Below are 22,306 nucleotides of genomic sequence, written 5' to 3'. Positions count from 1 at the left end.
AACATTGATAAAACAAAACTGCGCTCAAAGCTGAACACACAAACACTTGAATGACGTTCTGAAGACAGCAGCGCCTCAGGACACGGTGCCTGATATTGATGCACTGATGAAAAATGCCAAATTTCAGGAGCAAAAAGAAAGCATGACTAAATTCTATGAAATGCATACAAGTTCATGTTAAAACATTGTGTTGAAATTGCATTTTTCTTAAAGTTTCAGGTTGTTCATAATATTATAATATTTTGTAAAAGAAAGAGTTAATCAATTAAAAAAGATTTCTGTAATAGATTTGTGTTTCTCTTTACTTGAACTTGAACTTATTGTTATTTTTGGGGTTTATATGACATGAGTTTTCTGATCCGGCCCCTTTGGGATCAAAGTAGGTTGGATACGGCCCCCGGACCAAAATGAGTTTGACACCCCTAAGTTACAGTGTTTTATAATTAGTACGGGTGTAACGGTAAACAAAAATCACGTTTCAGTGCGTACCTCGGTTCATTTTTGGTACAGTATGGGAAGAAAATACGAAACCATTTGCTTCTTGTGTATTTGTGTTTTTATTTGTAGTCTTTCTTGGTTTTTTTGTAGTTCTTTGGAGGGGTCAGTAGTCCGTGTCCGACCCCTCCGCGTTCTCGTTGTTTCTCTACGTTCTCTGCTTGGTAATACTAATAAGTTAAATAAAATATTCTCAAATAAGCAACAAATGTGTGAAATATTATAAAAATATGTTTCAAAAAGCACTAACAGTTCCAGCATGAACTTTTACTCAATCTTCATATTTTTGGCCAGAATAAACAATTGTCCACATTGTCTGCAGTAAGTTCAGAGCTGCTGCATTTACAACGTCCTCAGTGGCTGAAAATACACTTTTGCTAGAGACAGAGGTCGTTGGTGTGTGGGGGTGACCGTAGTTTTGCGAGAATTTACGTGGTTCGGAGGGACGTAGTCAAAGCGGGGAGCAATTTTTGTCAAGTTGGCTGCCCTAACTATAAAGCTCTGTGGGAAACACCGCCAGCCCAATCACGGACAACTTCCTTCATGAATATTAAAGAGTCGAGTCTTCCGTGTAGCTGCACATGTACAGGAGGAATGTAAACACACACAAATATGGTAATTAGTATGTGTGTGTGACGCTTTGGGGTGAGCACAGCTGCACTTTGGTGGTCCACCCTCCTTCACTTTTCTGCCGTAAAGCTGTGCAAGCGGCAAAAATTATACATACTGCTGTGCTAAAGGGTTTATGAGATCTACAAACAAAACAGATCTAAATATCTACTTCCTCCTGTCACTATTTGGAAATCAGGAACCGAGCTTTAAGACTATATCCTCACAAAACCAGCTTTGCCTAAACCTCAACTCAATCATGACTTAACTGTCCAGAAAGGTAAGACATACTACAGCACCAACATGGTTTTGTAATTCCGTAATATAAATCTGGAACAGGAATCGCTATCACTCCTCTTCCTCTGAATCAAGGGCATTGCTCTTACTTAAAATATCAAAGTCCAAATCCAAAATGTTATTCTAGGATTATACAAGGATTTCAGCTTTCTGTATATAGGTGCCATTAAAAAAATCTTTTGAATTGGAAATTGTTATAGCAAATGTTTCATCACTCCACAAGGGACAGCATAAATAAAACTGTCCAAACCACAGGTGTAAAACATAAGGCCCGGGGGCCAGATCCGGCCCTCCAAGTCCTTTAATCTGGCCCTCGGCTGATTTTCTACTGCAATATTTAAATTATATTTTCTATTAAAATATTGGTAATTTTCTGTGGTGTTTATCACAGCAGCGTCTCCAGCGTCTCTGTACGTGGCCCCTCCCACCAGAGCAGCACAAATGAAGACTTGTCTCTTTCCAAACGCTCTTAAAGAACGATCGTTTTGACTGTTGACCGTGACACCCTCATCAGAAAAATGTCCAACATGAGAAAAGTGGAGCCGAGACATTCCTATTTGCATACAAGTTCATGTTAAAACACTGTGTTGAAATTGTATTTTTCTTAAAGTTTCAGGTTGTTCATAATAATAATATTTTGTAAAAGAAAGAGTTCATCAATTAAAAAAGATTTCTGTAATAGATTTGTGTTTCTCTGCACAAATATTTGAACTTATTGTTATTTTTTTGGGTTTATATGCCATGAGTTTTCTGATCCGGCCCCTTTAGGATCAAAGTCGGTTGGATACGGCCCCCGGAACAAAATGAGTTTGACACCCCTGGTCTAAACTGAATTAAAACAATTACAAAAGTCCCAAATGTATCGAACTGATGCAATAATAAACATGTGGAGAGATCAGCAGCTGTGTGTGTGTGTGTGTGTGTGTGTGAGTGTAGTTTTGACACTGACCCTGTCCACCTTCATGATCTGAAACCTCTGGGAGATGTCCGCTGTATTCGCCGGGAGCCTGGAGCGTCCGGACACGAAGCGCATGAACAAAACTCTCTCCTCGTTTGAAAACTCCTCGAGCGTTTGCCAGAACCACTGGACCAGCGCGTGCTGCTCGTCCACCTCCCGGTAACGCACCACCTTCTTCAGAACATCGCAGCTGATCTCGGGGAGGCCACACACCATCTGCTCCAGCTGTTTGGAGGTGAGGAGGGAGAGGAGGGGCACGGGGATGATCCAGGACATGCCCTCTCGCACTGCTGCCACCTGCAGGACGAACGGGGGTTATAATAGTACATATTAAATACAGAGTTAATAATAATAACAGAACCAACATAATTGTGTAGTGATTTTAAAATAATACACTCTTCAATGTTATTAAAATGATTCTGTGTGGAGCTCTCCAGTCAATGGGCCAAAACCTCCACTTCATACAACGGCTGTAGCTGGACTCTTTTATGGATTCAGAGCTGATCTACTGCAGAAGATCGATTCTGAATCTCTCTCTCTTGCCTGAGATCTCACTAGAGTGATTGATTGATAATAAACTGCAGTGAGTAGACCCACAAAAATACTCAAAGTCCTGATCCAAAGAGTATGTAATGAAGAAAGCTGTGAGGTGTGAAGGGTTGAAGACGCAGGAGCTCAGGTGGGAGGTGTTTGTGTTAAACCAGAGCTTTGAGACGAAGGTGGGTGTTCTTTTGTACCTGTCTGTCAATCTCGTGCAGTCTGTACTCGATGGCTCTCTCCACGTACTCTTTCCTGTTGGAGAAGGTCAGAGGGATGCTGTTGCCTCCGGGGATTATGGGAACCATCTTTCCATCAGCGCTCTGCCCCACGAACGAGTCCAGAGTGATCATCTGAGACAGAGGGACAGAGAGGAGGTTAGACCGCTGTGTTTCTGTGAGCAAGTGAATACAGGAGGCTTCTTTAAACCCTCACATCGTTGAAGTTGTCCTCTGTGATGCCACTGTCTTCGATGTACAGAATACTCTTCAGCGTCTGAACATAGAGCAGGTCCACCTCCTCCAGGTCCTCCAGGCTCAGGGGGATACAGCACAGCTGCTTCCACACCAGAGGAGCCAAGTGCAGGTCCAGAGGTTTCTTCGTGCGGATGGCCACGCCCATCAGGATCCCCAGGAACTTAAACTGAAGCATGTGCTCGTCCAGGCAGGCCGAGGGGTTAAACAGGAACCTACACGAGAGAGGAGAAGGTCAGTTTAGGAGATTAAGTCCATAGTCCACCTAAAGATGGACTAAACCAGGGCTAAACCAGGACTAAAGAAGGACTAAAGGAGGACTAAAGAAGGACTAAAGGAGGACTAAAGGAGGACTAAACAAGGACTAAAGGAGGACTAAAGGAGGACTAAACAAGGACTAAAGAAGGACTAAAGGACCAAAGGAGGACCAAAGGAGGACTAAACCCTATTAGTAACATAAGTAGTTTTAGTAGCAGTAGCAGCAGTAGAGGTCATAGGAGTAGCAGTAGTAGTATTAATATTAGTAGTAGTAGTAGTTGCAGTAGTAGTAGCAGTAGCAGCAGTACTGTTTTATGTCTTATTCTGACTTAATTAAAAAATTAGACTCAGAGGTCTTGGCATTTTATTATTTTCAGTTAAAATATAAATATTGTAAAAGAGCAGTCCTTAGTTGTGATTATTTCTTTGTATATGAAGCCAATACCATAAACCATAAAGTCAAACACACACACAGTCTGTCTCACCTGTCTCTGTTGTAGCCGACCTCTGCTGTGGCGTTTGGTGAAGGGATGAGCAGGTCCACCACTCCAGTCTCCAGCTCCTACAACACACGATCAATACAGTCAATGCAACGCACAATCAACACAATCAATACAACACATGATCAATACAATAAATACCACACACCATCAGACTGTGACTACCAGTACTTCAGTCAAACCTTCATCATAATATTTAAGCCACTTTATATTACATTGAGTTTTAGTTTACGTTTATATGATGACGGTCCGAACAGAAGCCGCAAAAGTGGCGTCGCGTCTTCACTTTTTATTCCTCGTTTAGACGAGTGTTTATGGAGGAAATCTGCGTGTGCATACGGCGACGCAAAAGTGTGTGGAATTCGATTTGCAAGGTGGTGATGGATGTGACGTAAATGCATACGCGATGCGAACAGATCTGACCAGAGTTTTGCGTCTTGGGCAGACGGAAACGCTACGATGGAGCGTATTCAACTTTTCTACTGTGGAGGGTGGTTTCAGATTTTTGCGTTTTTAAACTCTCAAAACACCGCCATCGTCTAAACAAAAGGTCGTTTTTACCCGCGAGCGTTTTCGTGTAAACAGACCCTCAGCTTCCACTTTGTAACACGGCTGACACCAGGCAGAACGTCTTGACAAAATATCTGAAGCTGATTGGTCAAAGTGTCACAACAGTGGAACAAGTTGAAAAATTTTACTTTTCCAAAAGATAAACTATTGCTTTGGCAACCGTCCTAATATTCCACAATGCTGAAACCCACGAACACACACAAAAACAGTCCCACTACACTTCATCATTTACATCCTCTCACACACAGCATCTATCCATCTTTCGTTCCTTTTTAGTGTTTTTTTATTATTTTTTATTATTTTAACTGCATAACCTCACACACTGCATTCATACACAGGACAAACATGCGTCTTGCTCAAGGGCACACTGTCAGCCTGTACCTGGCACATCTCCGTGATGGTGTCGTCGAACACTCCTCCGGCGTCGTCCGCTCCCTCCCCGACCAGCTTCACCTTCCAGGCCCGAGACGGGAGCCTGAGGTCGGACGCGTTCAGCTTCACCACCTGCCGAGCGATCTGCACCAGGATGGGCTTACACTTACGACCGCTACAGAGACAAACACCAAGACCATATATACTGTTAAAACTGGATTAGAACAATTAGAATATTATTTATGAGAGCTATGGTTTGTTTTTAAGCATGTCTAAGCCAATTGTAAGCCAAAAGTCAAAAATAAGGTGATATTAAACTTATGATCACTACAGAGAAACAGGAAGAAGGTGGGATATTATATTAAACTGAATTAAAATAATATGTATAATCTGAGGTTACAGTTAATTATAAAAAAATTTAATACCTTGTTAAATTGAACCCCACATTTGTTTATTTAAAAGGGCTGTTCAGTTAATGATAATCATTTTGAAATCGCAATTTGAGTTAGAATAATTATCAGATCTCAAAGACTGCGATTATTGTGCTAATAAAATGTCCTGTTTTTATTTTTTTTTTATTAAAAAAGCATATACCGATACTTTTGACCTCTACAAACATTTTCGTAGAATTCTTGTATTAGTTTATCTGTTCATATTTCACTATAGGCAAGTTTCAGCTGACGTCATTGTTATTAAAAGCCCGAGTTGCATGCTGGGAAATATTTTGGTCGGAGGCAAGAAACACGATAGCGTCAAACACAGTGCGTAACCTCGCGTATTTATCCCCGATAATGGTAAATTCCTGCTGCATTATCGGATGCACAAATAGAAGCACGGAAGAAGGAAAATGTCTTTTTCGTATTCTGAGTGAAAAGAACCACTAACGGTGAATTAAACGACTTTCAAACATTCGCAGAGCAAACGTAGAAGATCCTAACAAACCGTGGACTCCAACAAGTTCAACAACACATCGAGACTCTTGGAGGTTTTCATCTTTTCTGCTGTGAATGGCCCAGGAGTTTCCACCAAGTCATTGTGGATATCGCCAAAGTGAATATTTGTCCAGGTAGTTGGTGATTCTGACCAGAAATTTGGTTTGGTCCACCTTTTGTCGGGGTTGAAAAGGGTGATTTGTCGTCCATCGATGCTTATGACCAATTTCTGGTCAAATGGTCTTGGTTCCTCTGCCGTTAGAGTGGATAAATAACCGGGATCAATACCCTTTACGTGCTTTCTCGCTCCGTCCGTCATGTTGAATTAGTGTTTATTGCCGCCGACCAAAATAATTCCCAGCATGCAACGCGCGCTTTTGTCAACAATGAAACTCGCCTATACTCTCAAATGTTGTTTAAATTGTGCACTGTGAGAAGAATCCTATTTTTTAAACAAAAATCACAAAATAATTTAAATAGTGTTCTTACTGCTTAAAAAAAAAAAATCACAGGAAGGAGGGAAAACACAGTTAGATGTTTATGGAATTTAAAATCTAAATCTTATATAGAGTTTTTTTTATTTGTGATTGTTGTAAATGTTCTTAAACCAGAAAGAGTGATTGATACACAACACTAAAACTAAACTGCACTAAACAGAGATTATTCCTGCAGTGTGCTGTACTGACCGTGTAGAGATGCGTTTGACGGTGATCTGGGGCCCGTAGTTCTTTCCTTGGACCATGGTTTTTCCGATGGAGCGGACCATGGGCAGAGTGTAGACGCGGGGGGCGAGGAGGGGTCTGAGCTGCCCCTGAACGATGCCCCACGTGCCGGCGTTATAATGAGACGTACAGCTCTGAGAAGGACAGGGGGAAACAGGGAGAGTATTGGGTTTAATGTTGATAATTGATTAATTGAATATATTAAAACTTTATATATTAACTAAAATAAAACTAAAACTATAAATTTTGTTGATGTGTCTTTGACATTTATTGTAACTTAACAACTTTCCATTAGCTGTGAGTATAAAAATGCATCTATAGCAGCAGCAGCAGGAATAGTAGTAGTAGTAGTAGTAGTAGTAGTAGTAGTAGTAGTAGTAGTAGTAGTAGTAGTAGTACAGTAGTAGTAGTAGTAGTAGTAGTAGTAGTAGTAGCAGTAGCAGTAGTAGTAGTAGTAGTAGTAGTAGCAGCAGTAGTAGTAGTAGTAGTAGTAGTAGTAGTAGTAGTAGCAGTAGTAGTAGTAGTAGAGCAGTCAGTCAGTAGTAGCAGTAGTACAGTAGTACAGTGAGTAGTCAGAGAAGTGGTAGAGCAGCCGGAGTCGAGCGCGAACAGACTCCATACTCACCTCCCTCAGAGCACTGAACTGAGGAGGCACAGACACAGGCAGACCCAGCTGCAGAGGAACAGACGAGCCTGGAGAGGAGGAGAGAGAGAGGAGACGAGGAGACGAGGAGACGAGGGTTACCATCAGAACATAATACTCAAACTAAACTCTGTCATACTAGAGCTAATTACATATAGCAGAGGTGTCAAACTCATTTTGGTCCGGGGGTCGTATCCAACCTACTTTGATCCCAAAGGGGCCGGATCAGAAAACTCATGACATATAAACCCCAAAAATAACAATAAGTTCAAATATTTGTGCAGAGAAACACAAATCTAGAAATCTTTTTTAATTGATGAACTCTTTCTTATTATAATATTATAATATTATGAACAATCTGAAACTTTAAGAAAAATACAATTTCAACACAATGTTTTAACATTAACTTGTATTCAAATAGGAATAAGTCAATTTTTCTTGGAAAATCCTGCACTCGGCTCCACTTTTCTCATTTTTGACATTTTGTTGATGAGGGTGTCACGGTCAACAGTCAAAACGATCGTCCTTTAAGAGCGTTTGGAAAGAGACAAGTCTTCATTTGTGCTGCTCTGGTGGGAGGGGCCACGTACAGAGACACTGGAGACGCTGCTATGCTGAGCACCACAGAAAATTACCAATATTTTAATAGAAAATATAATTAAAATATTTTAGTAGAAAATCACCCAAGGGCCACATTAAATCTCTTGGGGGGCCGGATCTGGCCCCCGGGCCTTATGTTTGACACCTGTGACATATAGTATTCTCCTGCATAATTTCCTGCCAGCATCATATATTTGGAAGTTTAAATAGTCAGCAAGTAGTAAGTAAAGTTTATTTCCTTAGTTTATTTAGTGTACCTATGAGACTAGAACAATAATAAAATCTGCAGATGATTCTGTCATTGTGAGCTTGCTTCACAAAAATGAAAACCAACATGGGCCAGTTGTTGAGGACTTTGTAAAATGATGTGAAGCGAATCGTTTTAAAAGGAGCTTCATTCCGGCTGCTATCGTACTTATGAATAAATTGTAATCTATTTATCTAAGATTGTGTGTTTTTAACATATTTAAGATTTATTTATTGTGTTTTTAGCCAAGCGTGATGGATGATTTTAATTGGTTGTTTATGGAACAAACTGTTCTGCACTGGAGCACTGTAACACTTTATTTTGTAATTGTGATTGTGGATGAATGAAGTGTGAAATGTGGAACCTGTCTCTCAAATCTGCAAAGCAAATTTACCTACGGGTACGAATAAAGCAACCTAACCCTAACAAAGTGCTTCACAGACAAAAAAAATCGTAAAAAATCTGCAGCGACAGCGTCTCTGGGAGACAAGCATCTGTGCTCGAGCAACATTTCTGTCTTTCTGTGTGTTTAATGTGATTCTGATGTCATGGTTTGAAGCTACATTTCCTGGTGTCTCCAGACTGTGTATAATGCACACACAAGTCCTAGCTGGAGCAGAATGTGTCAAAATTTATAAAAGAGGCAGATTTTTTTCATTGACAATTAATTGCTTCTTTCCCCACAGATCCACAGACCCACTGTATCTGTTTGTACACCTGTGTTTCTCACCTGGGGCTCTGGGGGGCACTGACGGGGCGCTCCAGGCTGCACTGTGGCATCGTCCGGCTGAAATCTGATGGATGTTTTTACCCTGAAGAGCAGCAACTAAAGTGGGCTCCCGGACGTGATTCGTGTGGCCCAGACCCAACTGTGGAGAGAGACAGAGTTTAAAGCATTTAAAGGTCTTTACTGCAATATTGAGGCTTTTAAAACTTCTTTGGACTCAGTGAATTCCTAATTCATCCAGAAGTGTTCATTGTAACTAATGAGGACAGGGATTTAAGCTCAAGATGTTTTGACTCTCAACTAAAAGTCTGAAACACTGTGGTCCTTCATATTTCCAATGGTCTTACTTAAAATTATGCATGAAGAAACATCAGGCCAATGCTGCCATAAAATCTGACAAGAGAATTCTGAAATCTGTCTTACATCTGATTAAACATAACATTAATGAAAACAAACATGATAAAAAAGCGCCCCCGTACCCCCCAGTCTCACCTGCCCCTCTGAGTTGCTGCCCCAGGTGTAGACTTCCCCGGTGGAGGAGAGCACCAGAGAGTGCTCCGCCCCCACAGCGATGTCCGTCACCTGGACCCCGGACAGAGCGGGCACCTGCTGAGGCCGGTTATGGTTCCTGGCTCTGCCCTCGGGGAGTCCGATCAGTCGGTCTGAGGGGGACCGGAAATACGAACCATTAAAGACAAGTCAGTACAGTTTAATTTATTATATGTTTTTATCTTTACTTATACTTTTTGGTAATTTTTTTGGCAATTTTCTCCTTGTGGGACAAATAATGGTTCTCAGATTGTGGAAAATTTGTTTTGTTTTGTATTTAGTTTTGTCCTTTTTGCTAATTTGTGTATGATCTTAAAGCACAGGTGTCAAACATACGGCCCGGGGGCTAGATCCGGCCCTCCAAGACCTTTAATCTGGCCCTCGGCTGATTTTCTACTAAAATATTTTAATTATATTTTCTATTAAAATCTTGTTAATTTTCTGTGGTGTTTATCACAGCAGCGTCTCCAGCGTCTCTGTACGTGGCCCCTCCCACCAGAGCTGCACAAATGAAGACTTGTCTCTTTCCAAACGCTCTTAAAGGACGATCGTTTTGACTGTTGACCGTGACACACTCATCAACAAAATGTAAAAAATGAGAAAAGTGGACACCAAGTGCAGGATTTTACAAGAAAAATGGACTTATTCCTATTTCCATACAAGTTATTTTTAAAATGTTGTGTTGAAATTGTATTTTTCTTAAAGTTTCAGGTTGTTCATGATATTATAATATTTTGTAAAAGAAAGAGTTCATCAATTAAAAAAGATTTCTGTAATAGATTTGTGTTTCTCTGCACAAATATTTGAACTTATTGGTTATTTTTGGGGTTTATATGTCATGAGTTTTCTGATTCGGCCCCTTTGGGATCAAAGTAGGTTGGATACGACCCCCGGACCAAAATGAGTTTGACACCCCTGTCTTAAAGCCTTTGGTCATTTGATCGGTCGGTGGTGTCTTAGTCCACCACATTTTTATTACTTAACTAATGGGATTATAAAAATGCTGCTTACCAGTACGCATTTATAAAAGAACATTTTGAGAGCTACCACCAATAACCCTAAATTTTATTGTTTGTTACTTACTATAAAGAATAAAGTAAATTAAAAAAAAGTTGTATAATATAAATGCAGATTAGAAACAAATCCGTACCTTGGCCAAATGTGTAAACTTTTCCATCTTTGGTTAAAGCCACAGAAAACTGAGTCCCACACGCCACTTTCTTTATCCCGATTCCACACAACACGTCCACTTTCTACAAAAACAAAAAAAAAGCAGAAGTTACGATTTGCTACTGTGAGTATAGTGTTTTAAATAACATCAAATTCTTTCCAATATTTCATAATTTCTCTTTCTCTCCGTCTGTACCTGAGGAGAGGACTTGGCCGTGGAGTTTCCGAGTCCCAGTTTCCCGTAGTCTCCGTCTCCAAACGCCCAAACCATCATCCCATCAGCGGACACGACCAAAGTGTGGTTCAGACCGCACGCCACCTGTAGAGGGCGCATAAGGTATTTACACTGGCAATAACTGTGCAATTAGACTTACAGAAAGTTTTAATATATGGTTGTAATGTGAGGCAAGTATCTTCACTTCACTACTACTTTAATACTTTTAAGTGGACGAGGTGATTGTTACATGAAGGTGGGAGAAAGTGTATATCGAAAATGGATAATATCACATTTGTTGTTGAAAATTAAGCTTATTGTCTATAATTAAAATTAAAATGACATTAAAACAAAACAGAAAAGTCTAGTGTAAGATCCCAAATAAGTGTTTTTTGGTAATTTGTGGTAATTTTCTGGTCCATTTACGTTTATGTAGCACATTCCTGATTAGGGCCTGATCGATATTAGCCTGATTCATCAGTTGGTTTCACTTTTTAGAAACCGTCTGACCTCGCAGCATTAGGATTCATTCGCTCGACAGTAGGTGGGTACTTTTTTTTAATTAAACCAATTGTTGCAGTTTGGTCATGACGTATGTAATGCAGCTCTAACGGGGTTAACTGGTATATTAAGCTTTAACAAAAGCAATAACGTCTTTCCCCTTGATAAAATTCACCAAACATTCTCTTTGTTCCGACTTTAAATCCTCGATCTCGGGAATCGTTACCAACACAGAATGTCTGACTCTTCGCTGATTGGCTGGTGCCCGAACTCGCACTTCCAGGGTTTTTACAAACCGTCTAGTGTATTCTGATTCCTGACCTAATCGCTGGAAAGAAATTAAATTGAGCAGAGACCCTAGGTGGCGCCAGCCTGGCTAAACAGATATATCAGTTGACTGATATTTGATTATTGGAGACATATTGGTCTAAATCTTGCTGATCTGGGCCAATAGTCCACATGGGCATGTTATACCTCGTTATAAAGCTTAGACTCTCTATATTGTGTCCCTTTAATCCAATTTACAGACAATAATATAATAAATGTCCTAATATGTGGCGCCGCATCAATGTTTATCTGCGGAGTAATTTGTCTGTGTTTGTGATGCCATACTGCCCCTGAACGCACCTCCAGAGTCACATCACTCACATGTGCGCAACAGTGAGGTGCCGATTTAAACGTTCTTGTCGTCTAATCCACGATACTGACTGTAAATACAAGTGAACTTCAGCGCAGTTTAGTCCAGCAACAAAACTGCTGCTTGTTTTTATCGAACTTATTAGTGAAGACTTGTGATCTGAGAGGAGCCTGTGCGAGTGGTGAGTGTTGCAAATGTGTCAGTTTTGAAGCTACTTTTATAAATATTTTATTCAAATTTATTCCTGTAGTTCTTCTACACAATACAAGGGATGAAAATTATACAGTTTTTTGAATCAGGAGTTTATCAGGACAGCTCATGTTGGTTGTTTAAAGGGACACTAAACACCAAAATCACTTTTTTCTAGTGACTATCTGTGTAAATGAGTCTAAAATATAAATGTATTTTGAAGCTACTTTTGGTTCTTTCTCATTCGTTAGTGATTAGTTGCTGTAGCTCCCACATAAACATCTTGTTTTCTAAGTGACTATAGTGGCTTTGCACACGTTACTGGACACACACTGATATGTAAATGAGCTGTGAAGAGGTGTGAATGATCAACATTTACCGCTAAAGGCTGATAGCGGTAGTTTTTACTTTCTTTACTGGCTAGGATGTGATGCAAAAATGCCATTAGGCCGACCTACTGTCTTTAAATATGACTGTAAAGAGGCAGAATAACAATAAATGTTGCCTAAACAAACCCAATTTAAAATCCAGTAGAGCCAATCCTAAGTTTTATAATCATCTGAAGATTTACCGTGAATTTTTAAGTCACTAAATATATCGGCTTTTAAAAAATCCATATAAGTAGAGTCCTGTTCCTGATGCATTCTAAAAAATACATAACATTCTAAAGAAATATTAAATGTATAAATTATCTCTGTCCTCACCTGTCCGACCTGGTACCCCTCCAGTGCTGTGACCTTTTCTGGAAGTTTCTTATTCGACGTGTTTCCGAGCCCGAGTCGTCCGTAATCTCCATTTCCAAAAGTGAAAAGTTTTCCATCGGCGGTGACCACAGCTGAATGTTTAAACCCACACGACATCTGAGAAAGGAAGGTAAAAACGAGATACTCAGAGATGCAGTGCAGGTAAATACAAGTTAGTGAATATTCGTCGCTTTCTTATTGATTCTTTTGTATCTCACACACCTGCACCACCTCCTCGCCCTGCAGAGCTTCGATCTGCCGCGGTCTCCTCTGTCGGTCCGAGTTTCCGTGTCCCAGTTTTCCGTAGTCTCCGTCTCCCCAGCTGAACACCTCCCCGCTCTCTGTGAGGGCCATGGAGTGTCCGTCACTGCCGCAAGACGTCACCAGCTGCGTCACCACGAAACCTAAACAAAATACACACAGATACAGTCAATGTGTCGTCTGCTGATCCACTGGTAAAGAAGGGGCACTGTTTTTTTACTTTGACTAATTTACAGTTAAGCAAGAGTATAGTGAGCCTGATTCACGTGGGTTGAGACCAGGACTGAACCAGGACTGAACCAGGACTGAACCAGGACTAAACTATGACTAAACCAGGACTAAACCAGGTCTAAACCAGGTCTAATCCAGAACTGACAGTGGCACAGAGCTCCACACCTCATGAGGCTAAGTGCAGTCGCCCGTCGCCCAATTGCCCTCTGTGGATTCCCTGCTCCGTGGGTTCGGGATTCTCCCTCTCGTTCTCAAGTCCAAGATTAGTCCTGGTTTAGACCTGGTTTAGAGCTTAGTTTAGTCTTGGTTTAGTCCTGGTTTAGTCCTAGTTTAGAGCTAGTTTAGAGTGAGTTTAGTCCTGTTTTAGTCCTGTTTTAATCCTGGTTCAGTGCTCGTTCAGTCCTGAAATTTTCGGGTTAGACTAACGGCCGCCAGTGAGTCAGATGCAGGTTTATTACGTGACGAGCGCAGACACCGGCGTCTACGGACGCAACATGAAGGAAAACGTTGTGATCCGAGCAAAAATGTCCGCTCTGTTTCAAAGTCTGGAGCGCACCAGTCCGTGTTGGATTGTGGTGGCTGTCGGACGGCTGTCAATCACCATCAAGTAATGAGACATATCCCGTAGGAAGAAGGACAATAACGTCTTTCCCCTTGATAAAATTCACCAAACATTCTCTTTGTTCTGGCTTTAAATACTCAATTTCGGTAATCGTTGCCAACACAGAATGTGTCTTCGTCTACATCCATCTCGATGCTTTGTTTACTGTTGTGCTGTTCCACAAAAGGGACTCAGTCATGGCTTCGCTGATTGGCCGGTGTGTGGTCTACAACTTCCGGGGTTCTTGCAAACCGTCTAGTCTAGTGTATTCCGATTCCTGACCTAGTAGCAAGCTAGTTTAATGGCTCTTTAAGAATTAAAATCAATATTGAAATGGTTTTGACGTGTTCAAACTTGGAACAGAACACACCATATATATTTTTTTACATCTATTATTTCTGTTACATAAAAAAAGACTTTCAAAAAGTCCTTCAAAATCAACAGCCCCACCTTGTAGGGCAGAGATGACAGTGAGCACGTGGAGGTCGTCAGAGTTTCCTTGTCCCAGTCGGCCGTAGCTTCCCTCTCCACAGGCCAACACCGTCCCATTGGGCTGAATGACAAAGGTGCAGTTCTGACCACACACCACCTGCAGGACAAAAGAGGGTATTACAATAAACACCAAAATGAGCGTTAAGAATGTAACTACGGTTCTATGAATTCTGAAATGAAATACAGTAGTTTTTACCTGCTGAGCCTGTGAGAAAGAGGGCGCTATAGTCGGCACCAGGATGTTTCTTCCGGCTTCGGCCAACTGCCCGTGTCGTCCTGCTCCCCACAGATACGCGTCACACTTCCCCCCAAGGTGCCAGTCCTAAAACCAACAAATAATAAAACGTTAAAGCTACTAAATATGTATAATGAAGTCAATCATCAATCCTCGCATTTGAAAATCTTGGTTGTTTCTGTCCATCTTTTCAGAAAAATCTAATAACTCATAAATAATGTTTTCATTAAATCTGGTTCGATTCAACAAAGAATGGCTTTTAAGTATTTCCTAAATGTGTAGATCTATTTTCCATTATAGGAGTGTTATTGCAACTACAGCTGTGCAATTAACCACATTTTAAAATAGATTAATTCATTTCAAAGTGTCAAGTGTTCAGTTTGGATCTTAATCAACATGTTTACAAGCTCCAAAAAAATAAAATTAAAATGAAAACTGTGGTCAATTAATTCTATGGGGAAAAAAATTTGATAACTTTTTTTTCTTACCAAAATAACTTTTTCAAAAATGCTAATCTGTTATTTTAAGGAATAAATGGAAACAGAAATTATGTTTTAATAGTTATTTTGTCCCTGATATGGTTTACTTTGCTTTACATTGTTTATTTCTGTTTAAGAGCAAATAAACAAACTCTAAACTCAAACTTTTCAAACCAAGCACCATCAAAGAAAAAAAATTGGCTTTCCGAGTACTACCAGATCTAAACCAGGTCTATAACAGGACTATTCCAGGTCTGATCAGGGTTAAACCAGGTCTAAAAGTGGACTGCATCATTTCCACTGTAGTTCTAAGCCAGGGGTATCCAGTCTTTTTCCTTTGGTGAGCTCCTTTACAAAACAAAAATGCCAGAGAGCTACACATTTTAGTGGCCACAAAAAAATAAGAGACGATTATAAGAAAGAGGGCGAGCTTTTGTTAGATGTACAGTTAGATGCCAATGAAACATAAACCACTGTCCATTTATTAGTGCAAAAAGTTAGACTTCAGAATGATACATTTACAATAGTAACAGGCATGCAATTAACAAAATTTTTGTTATTAAAAAAAAAAGTAAAAAAAAAAAAAAAAATCTCTATTTTCCTTATATTTATTTATTCTTTTTTAAAATATATTTAATTTTTATTATTGTTATATATTTTTATAATATTACTAATATTAGTATCATTATTATTATTATTATTACTATTATTATTTTTTTTTTTTTTTACAGTGGAGATTGGATATTACAGTGGAGGAGGATCATGGGAAGGGGAGTCTGGGAAATAAAAAAAATTGTCACATTATATTACTACTAATTGTTTTTCTCTGTGACATCCGCTTTAAGTGCACAAAGTTATTCATCAGCACAATGATACAATTTGGAATTTGGAATTTGGAAAGGGATGGCGAGCTGCAGGTAGTTGGAGACCCCTGTTCTAAGCTCCAAGTCTAAATTGGGCAAGTACATAAAATGAAAAACTGTCCACCTGAAGAAGCTCACGTCCCACAATTTGAGAAAGATTGATCTTCAAACTCACCTCTGGTCTGGAAGTCGCCCAAGACATGATCTGCTCGTCCATCCCTGAGCCCCATTTACTGTTATCCTGAAGAAAAAAACAATAAAAACATATAAAAAAACATATCCAACTCATATTACTCACACAATCACAGTTAACACACTCACCATGAGCAGAGCCATCTCCTCTTTGGCCACGGGCTCGAGGTCGGGGACAGTGAAGGATTCTGGGAAAGTGAGTCCTCGGGCCAGAGCCTCCGCTGCCTTCACCGTGGTGGAGAAGCAGTCGAGCCACGCCCACTCGCTGGCGGTCCACACGGCCAGCCCGGACTCCAGGGGGCAGTGTCTGAGGTGAGGGGGCACCGGGGGGCGACAGAGGAGCGTGTCCAGGTGAAGCCCCACGGCCAGAGAAGCCAAACACTGCATGTACGGACTGTGGACCAACTGCTCCCCACAAACCACGTGAGGCTGAGAAAGAGATTTAACAGTTAAAACACGTACAGGATGTATAGAAAAACAGAATTAGCACGTCACATTTGACACATTTAATTCAGCATAAAAATACATTTCACTTAATTCCTAATGAAAATGATTATTCTGAATTAAACTTAATTCCGAAGTAAGTGGGTGGTTGATTCCAATTTAAAGCCGAATTAATTCATTCCTCGATCATGTAAATCAGACATGTCCAAACTATGGCCCGTGGGTCAAATGCGGCCCTCAGACAAATCTTTCTTGGCCCTCAGGCGTCCAGGTGAATTGGCCCAAATAACCTTGCATCAGGAAACACCCAAACCATGAAAAAAGTGCGACTTATAGTTTAAAAAATACAGCATATAGCAGACACAAGCACTATATGTCTTCCTAAGGGCAAAAATATGTAACCAAATCACCAAATCATACTTGTTCTTGTAACCACCTTCATCTAAATACATTTTATTATTTTCAGGATGTGAAAATCCTGAAAATAAATGCTTGCAGTAAAAATTATTTTTTTTACTGCAAGCATTTTGAAAATCTACTTTGATAAAGCTCATATTTAATATTTAGTGTCTGGTTTTAAGGATCTTAGCATGAATAAAGTTTGATGGCTCATTCTAACATTTTAAACATTCACATATTTCAATTATTCACTGTACTGAGCACCAGTCTACGCCCGTCGATCGGCCCTCTGCTTCATCTGTGTTTAGATATGTGGCCCTTGATGAAAAAAGTTTGGACACCCCTGATGTAAATGTTTATTCTCCTTAAAAATAATTCTGATGCGATTCTGAGTGATCTGGCTCCACCAGTTCTGGGTTCGAACTTTCCTCCACGTCTCTTTGGATTTGTGAGCGGGATGTGGGAGTGGGCTGAGATAAAGCAGCTGTTGACTCAGTTTGTCTTCTTCCTCCCTTCTCCTCCTTAGCTGACAGACGTAAAGCCTGATGAGAGAATTCTCCAGCTGCTGCGCAATTATCATCGGAATGACGGCGGAAAAAGTTTGTGTCCGTGGCGTAGCGAAAAACCGAGATGATAAAAAAGTCGGTAGCAGCTGAACTGTGTGTTTTCTTCCAGTCGACGTAAATATGTTCGTGTCTCTGTCCGATCAGAACCTTCCCCACCCCCAGACATTGAGCGAAATTAAATAAAGGCGATATAACATGTTTTCAACCCCATTTCGGAATTATTATTTTCATGTTAACTCGAAGGAGAATATTTTAGTTCCCAACTATTTAATTCAGAATTAAAAACATCATGTAAACGTGGCCAGTGACTCTTTAACTCTTCCTCAGGATCTGGAGGATGACTAAAATAAAGGGAATAACTCCTCCTTCCCCTTTTTTGTAACCTTTCGTCTTTATGAGCTCCTTTCCTCCTTTCACATCCCTATTTCCTTTTTTAAAAATTAATTATTAATATTTATGTATTTTTTCCAATTAATTTACATCGTATATGTATTTAATTTATCTATTACTACAATCAATTTATTTACTTAATCATTATTATTTTCATAATTATTTTACTTATTATTTATTTTTTATTTTGGGTTGTTTGGCCAGTGGGTGGGGGATGTTTGATATTCAGAAGTGTCATTCTGTGTTACTGTCATACCTGTAACTGCACTGTGTTTGTCCTGTTAATGTTAAAAATTTTCAATAAACAAAGTTGGAAAAAAAAAGAAAAGAAAGAAAAACAGAATTAGCAGAATTAGAATTAAAAGTGCACTATGTAACTTCTGAGCTGGAGGATCGACTAAACAGTAAACATATCTTTGCATTTGTTCAATTACAGAATTTTTTTACAACTCAAAAATGCCTTTAAACATGATTTGCTACCATGTGCAGGCTTGCTTCTCCATAGATCTGACCATTAACTTGTCTGCGTTGTGCTTACCAAGTTTATTTGCGGAATAATGACGGCAAAACAGTAATATCTCACAGTGCTGTATCCGAATTTTCTCTCTATATTTAACCAAAGTGTGTCTTGCCCCAGTTCAGATGTATTATAAGAGCAGCTCATCAAAGTATGTCAGCTGTCTGCATCTAATGACAAAGCACTTTATCTTCTGAGAATCAGGAAGCGCGCTGCTGCTTAGTTTTTAGTAAAGATTGAGGCTCAAACCAGAACGAAGCAGAATTGTGTTATAAATAATGTGCTAAATTTAAAAATAGCGAACTGCAGAAGGCTCAACGTGGACCACAGTTTAAGAAGCACAACATAAAAAGTTAAACAGACTCAGAGGATGTGAGACTGACCTTCTCGTAGGCGTACTGTTCCTGGAGCATGACGGGGAGCCGCTCCAGAAAAGCTCTCATACACGGAGCCATGTTGAGCCCCACCACCCCCTGCCTCTTCAGCGCCGAGCGGCACGTGGCCAGGACGTGGTTCGAAGACATGAAATCTTTGGAGCAGTTCACCACCAACACATCCTGAAAATAACAAAAACGTATTTAGATGAAGGTGGTAACAAGAACAAGTACGATTTGGTGATTTGGTTACATTTTTTTGCCCTTAGTAGGACTTTAAGAAGACATATAGTGCTTGTGTCTGCTATTTACCGTAATACCGGACTATAAGGCACACCGGATTATAAGGAGCATTAAGCGAAACAAACAGGCGACACTTGAGACTGATCCCTTAGCCCAGACATTCAAGATCCATTGGCAGATTATGGTGTAATTCGCTCGGCGTTGCCTCCATGTCTTGATGAATGTGTATTCTGAATGTGAATGTGGGTGGACTGACATATACACTAGTAATTTGAGTAATAATGTGTTTAATGCAGCTTTGTGCACATTTGTTTACATTTTACAGAAGCTAAACTTAAAACCGCATGGCTAATTTGTATAAACTAAGCGCTCAAAAAACAGCTCGCTACTGTGCGCTGATGCGGTTCATCTTCTGTCAGACTAAAGGACAAGACTCAGTGGAATATGAGTGTTTTTTTTGTGACAGAGGGGTGTTCTGCTGATGGTGAGTCTGTTCTGTGATTCTATCTTTGGAGATGGTTCATGTGAAACTTTTCAGAGATGATAAATCTGAAGGTCATAGCACAGACCGTATATATCAAGAGGTGTGGCTTTGTATTTTAACAAAGTCGTACTAAAACATTTTGACAGATGTTTGAGCGACGTGTTCCACAAAAAACTTGGTTCAAGGTCAGTAAGTGCAAGCAGAATCAATACGTTAAAAGGCGCACTGGATTATAAGGCGATTATAAGGATTTTTGAGAAAAATTAAAGGAAGAAAATTTAAGAAAATTGAAAAAATTAAAGGATTTTATGTTATAAGTTATAACACCTTTTGATTATTATGTTCTAATAGATATTTGAAATGCCAATATTGATCTAAAACGACTTAATAAAAACTGAGTACTGCGTTTAAAAACTACAGTGCCCAATGGGAGCTGATGTTGGTGCAAATGTTATCAGAACAAATAGTTGTGTAGCTGTCGGCACCTCCAATGATAGCTGCAGATCAAGCTAACGAGTAGTGGATTTTTTTAGCACAGATTACAATTTTTGAAACGTATCACTTGCGATGCAGGGTTTACAGTTAAAACTTAAAAATACAGATTTTTTTCTACTTTTCTATTTTCTTCTCTTTCTCTACTGAGGACACTACGTAACCGACTTGTGATTTTCTAATTGTAGTTCAGTCTTGGCGTTTTACCTTGGACCTGTTGGAGCAGACGGCGACGCCCACATCGGGGACCCACACGATATTCTGGATGGCCCCCGACCCGGCCACTACAGTCTGCAGCACCGAGCCGTCCTGACCACCAGGGGGGGACACAGGAGACACGGGAGGAGAAACAGAAACAGATGAGTTAGAGTCAGTGAGCGGTGAAAGAATGTGGAGTCAAAACTAACAGAGCGAGAGCACAAGACCTGATCAAATATACATCACACTGTTGACTGAGAGAACAACGGTTTTTACACTCACTGTTCTCAAACTGGGTTCAATGTGTTTCCTTAATTCATTTTTTAACAGTCTATTCCTTCCATACATAAACTACTGTGTGGAAATATGGGGGAAAACACATAAATCAAATATTAATACATTTTATCTACTCCAAAAGAAGGATTATTAATCATGGAAATTACTATGCACCAACAAATCCTGATATAAGCTAAAAATACTTCACTTTTTTGTACAAGGCCTATACTCATCTGCTCCCTCCTTGTCGACAGGAGTTATTCGAGCAGGGAGTCAGTATAACCTTAAAAAAATGAAGATAAGAACTAAGAAAAAAAATAATAATAATAATGTATTGTATATAATGTTGAATAGAAGATGTGTTATTGTCTGACTTTTTAAATATATATTAACAACTATTTTCCTTCTAGCCTTCCTTTCATCACACCATCTAAAACTACTCTTAACAACAACTATTTATTTATTTCCCTTTGATTTTAATTTGACACAGTGAAACAATGGAGTGTTTTAAGTCTGAAGAGTTGTGTGGTCCTCTGTGTGATTTATTTATTTATTTTATTTATTTATTCATTTATTTATTTATTGTTTTTACCGGTTTTTAGGTATTTTTTTATTACTGCTTTTATGTATTGATTTGATTATTTTTGTTCATTGATTTTATTATTATTATTTTATTTATTGATTCTATTAATTTCCTTATGGTTGGAACATAATTCAGCTGCTTTTTTTTTTTAAAGTAAAATGGTTTACGTTGTGATATAAAGCACTTTGGAAACTGTGTTGTTTATAAAATGTTCTATACAAATAAAGTTGGACTGGATTGGATTAATTTGATCATAAAACTTTAGTCCAGTTGACAGAGTTTGAGTTTCCCCGTTGCTTTGGATCCCACCTGGACGACGAATTACACAAACATCTGCTTTTTTAACGTGTGCAGCGAGTTACTGGAAATCTTCAAACGGGTAGAATCACTTCACCACTTTACCATCCACCCTCCATATCTGAGTCACATGTGTCACGTCTTATTTTCATTTTCTTCATATTTGTCTCTGTGTCTGAAAGTTAAACCGTTAAAATCTCTCACCCGCAGAGACCAGATGTTCATGAGGCCTCCCAAACCTCCAGAGGCCAGAGCCAGACCATCAGGGCTGAAGGCCACTGTCCGGACCGGGGTGATGTGACCTTTGAGCTGGAACACGCACACGGCGCCCTCCTCTGACCACCCGGAGCACTGCAACATGACAACAAGAGGTAATGTAAAAGATCCAGCTTATTTTACCCACAAGGTTTTCACAAATATGTCAGTTTTGAACGTTAAAAGGCAGGACAGACGATAATCAGATGTGGGATAAGTAATGACTGTAATATTTAATAAACAATAATAATCAATAAAATAAAAAATGTCATTAAATGCATTTATTCTAAGGGAAAAAAATATTGGGAATTTCAATCCGTGTATCATTTGTTCATTAGTTTTTCAAAATAAAAACAAAAATAACGAAACGAAAGAAACAACTATTTTCTTCATTATTTGTCTCCAAACCCAAAATGAAAAAAATGGATAATGATTCATTTTTTCAGTTTTCGATTTTGTGTTTAAATAAATAATGGAAAAAACTGATAAAG

The 22,306-nt window shown here is 39.5% G+C and overlaps 1 protein-coding gene across 1 annotated transcript in view; it reads right to left on the bottom strand.

Annotated features, from left to right (window-relative positions):
- herc1 (HECT and RLD domain containing E3 ubiquitin protein ligase family member 1) overlaps window positions 1–22,306 on the bottom strand; it is a 123,716-nt gene that overhangs the window by 1,630 nt on the left and 99,780 nt on the right. Inside the window, 20 exon segments of the mRNA XM_055154972.1 lie at window positions 2,351–2,656; window positions 3,097–3,249; window positions 3,332–3,584; window positions 4,113–4,189; window positions 5,079–5,244; window positions 6,688–6,930; window positions 7,287–7,416; window positions 8,944–9,082; window positions 9,433–9,602; window positions 10,640–10,742; window positions 10,856–10,978; window positions 12,905–13,060; window positions 13,166–13,347; window positions 14,487–14,625; window positions 14,725–14,850; window positions 16,281–16,346; window positions 16,427–16,726; window positions 18,997–19,170; window positions 20,414–20,515; window positions 21,765–21,911. Of these exon segments, the coding sequence (XP_055010947.1) occupies window positions 2,351–2,656; window positions 3,097–3,249; window positions 3,332–3,584; window positions 4,113–4,189; window positions 5,079–5,244; window positions 6,688–6,930; window positions 7,287–7,416; window positions 8,944–9,082; window positions 9,433–9,602; window positions 10,640–10,742; window positions 10,856–10,978; window positions 12,905–13,060; window positions 13,166–13,347; window positions 14,487–14,625; window positions 14,725–14,850; window positions 16,281–16,346; window positions 16,427–16,726; window positions 18,997–19,170; window positions 20,414–20,515; window positions 21,765–21,911 (3,255 nt within the window).

Source organism: Boleophthalmus pectinirostris, unplaced genomic scaffold (genome assembly GCF_026225935.1).
Source record: "Boleophthalmus pectinirostris isolate CB_2022bp ecotype Guang Dong unplaced genomic scaffold, ASM2622593v1 HiC_scaffold_19, whole genome shotgun sequence".
NCBI lineage: Eukaryota > Metazoa > Chordata > Actinopteri > Gobiiformes > Gobiidae > Boleophthalmus > Boleophthalmus pectinirostris.
This window is presented reverse-complemented; position numbering and strand designations above follow the sequence as displayed.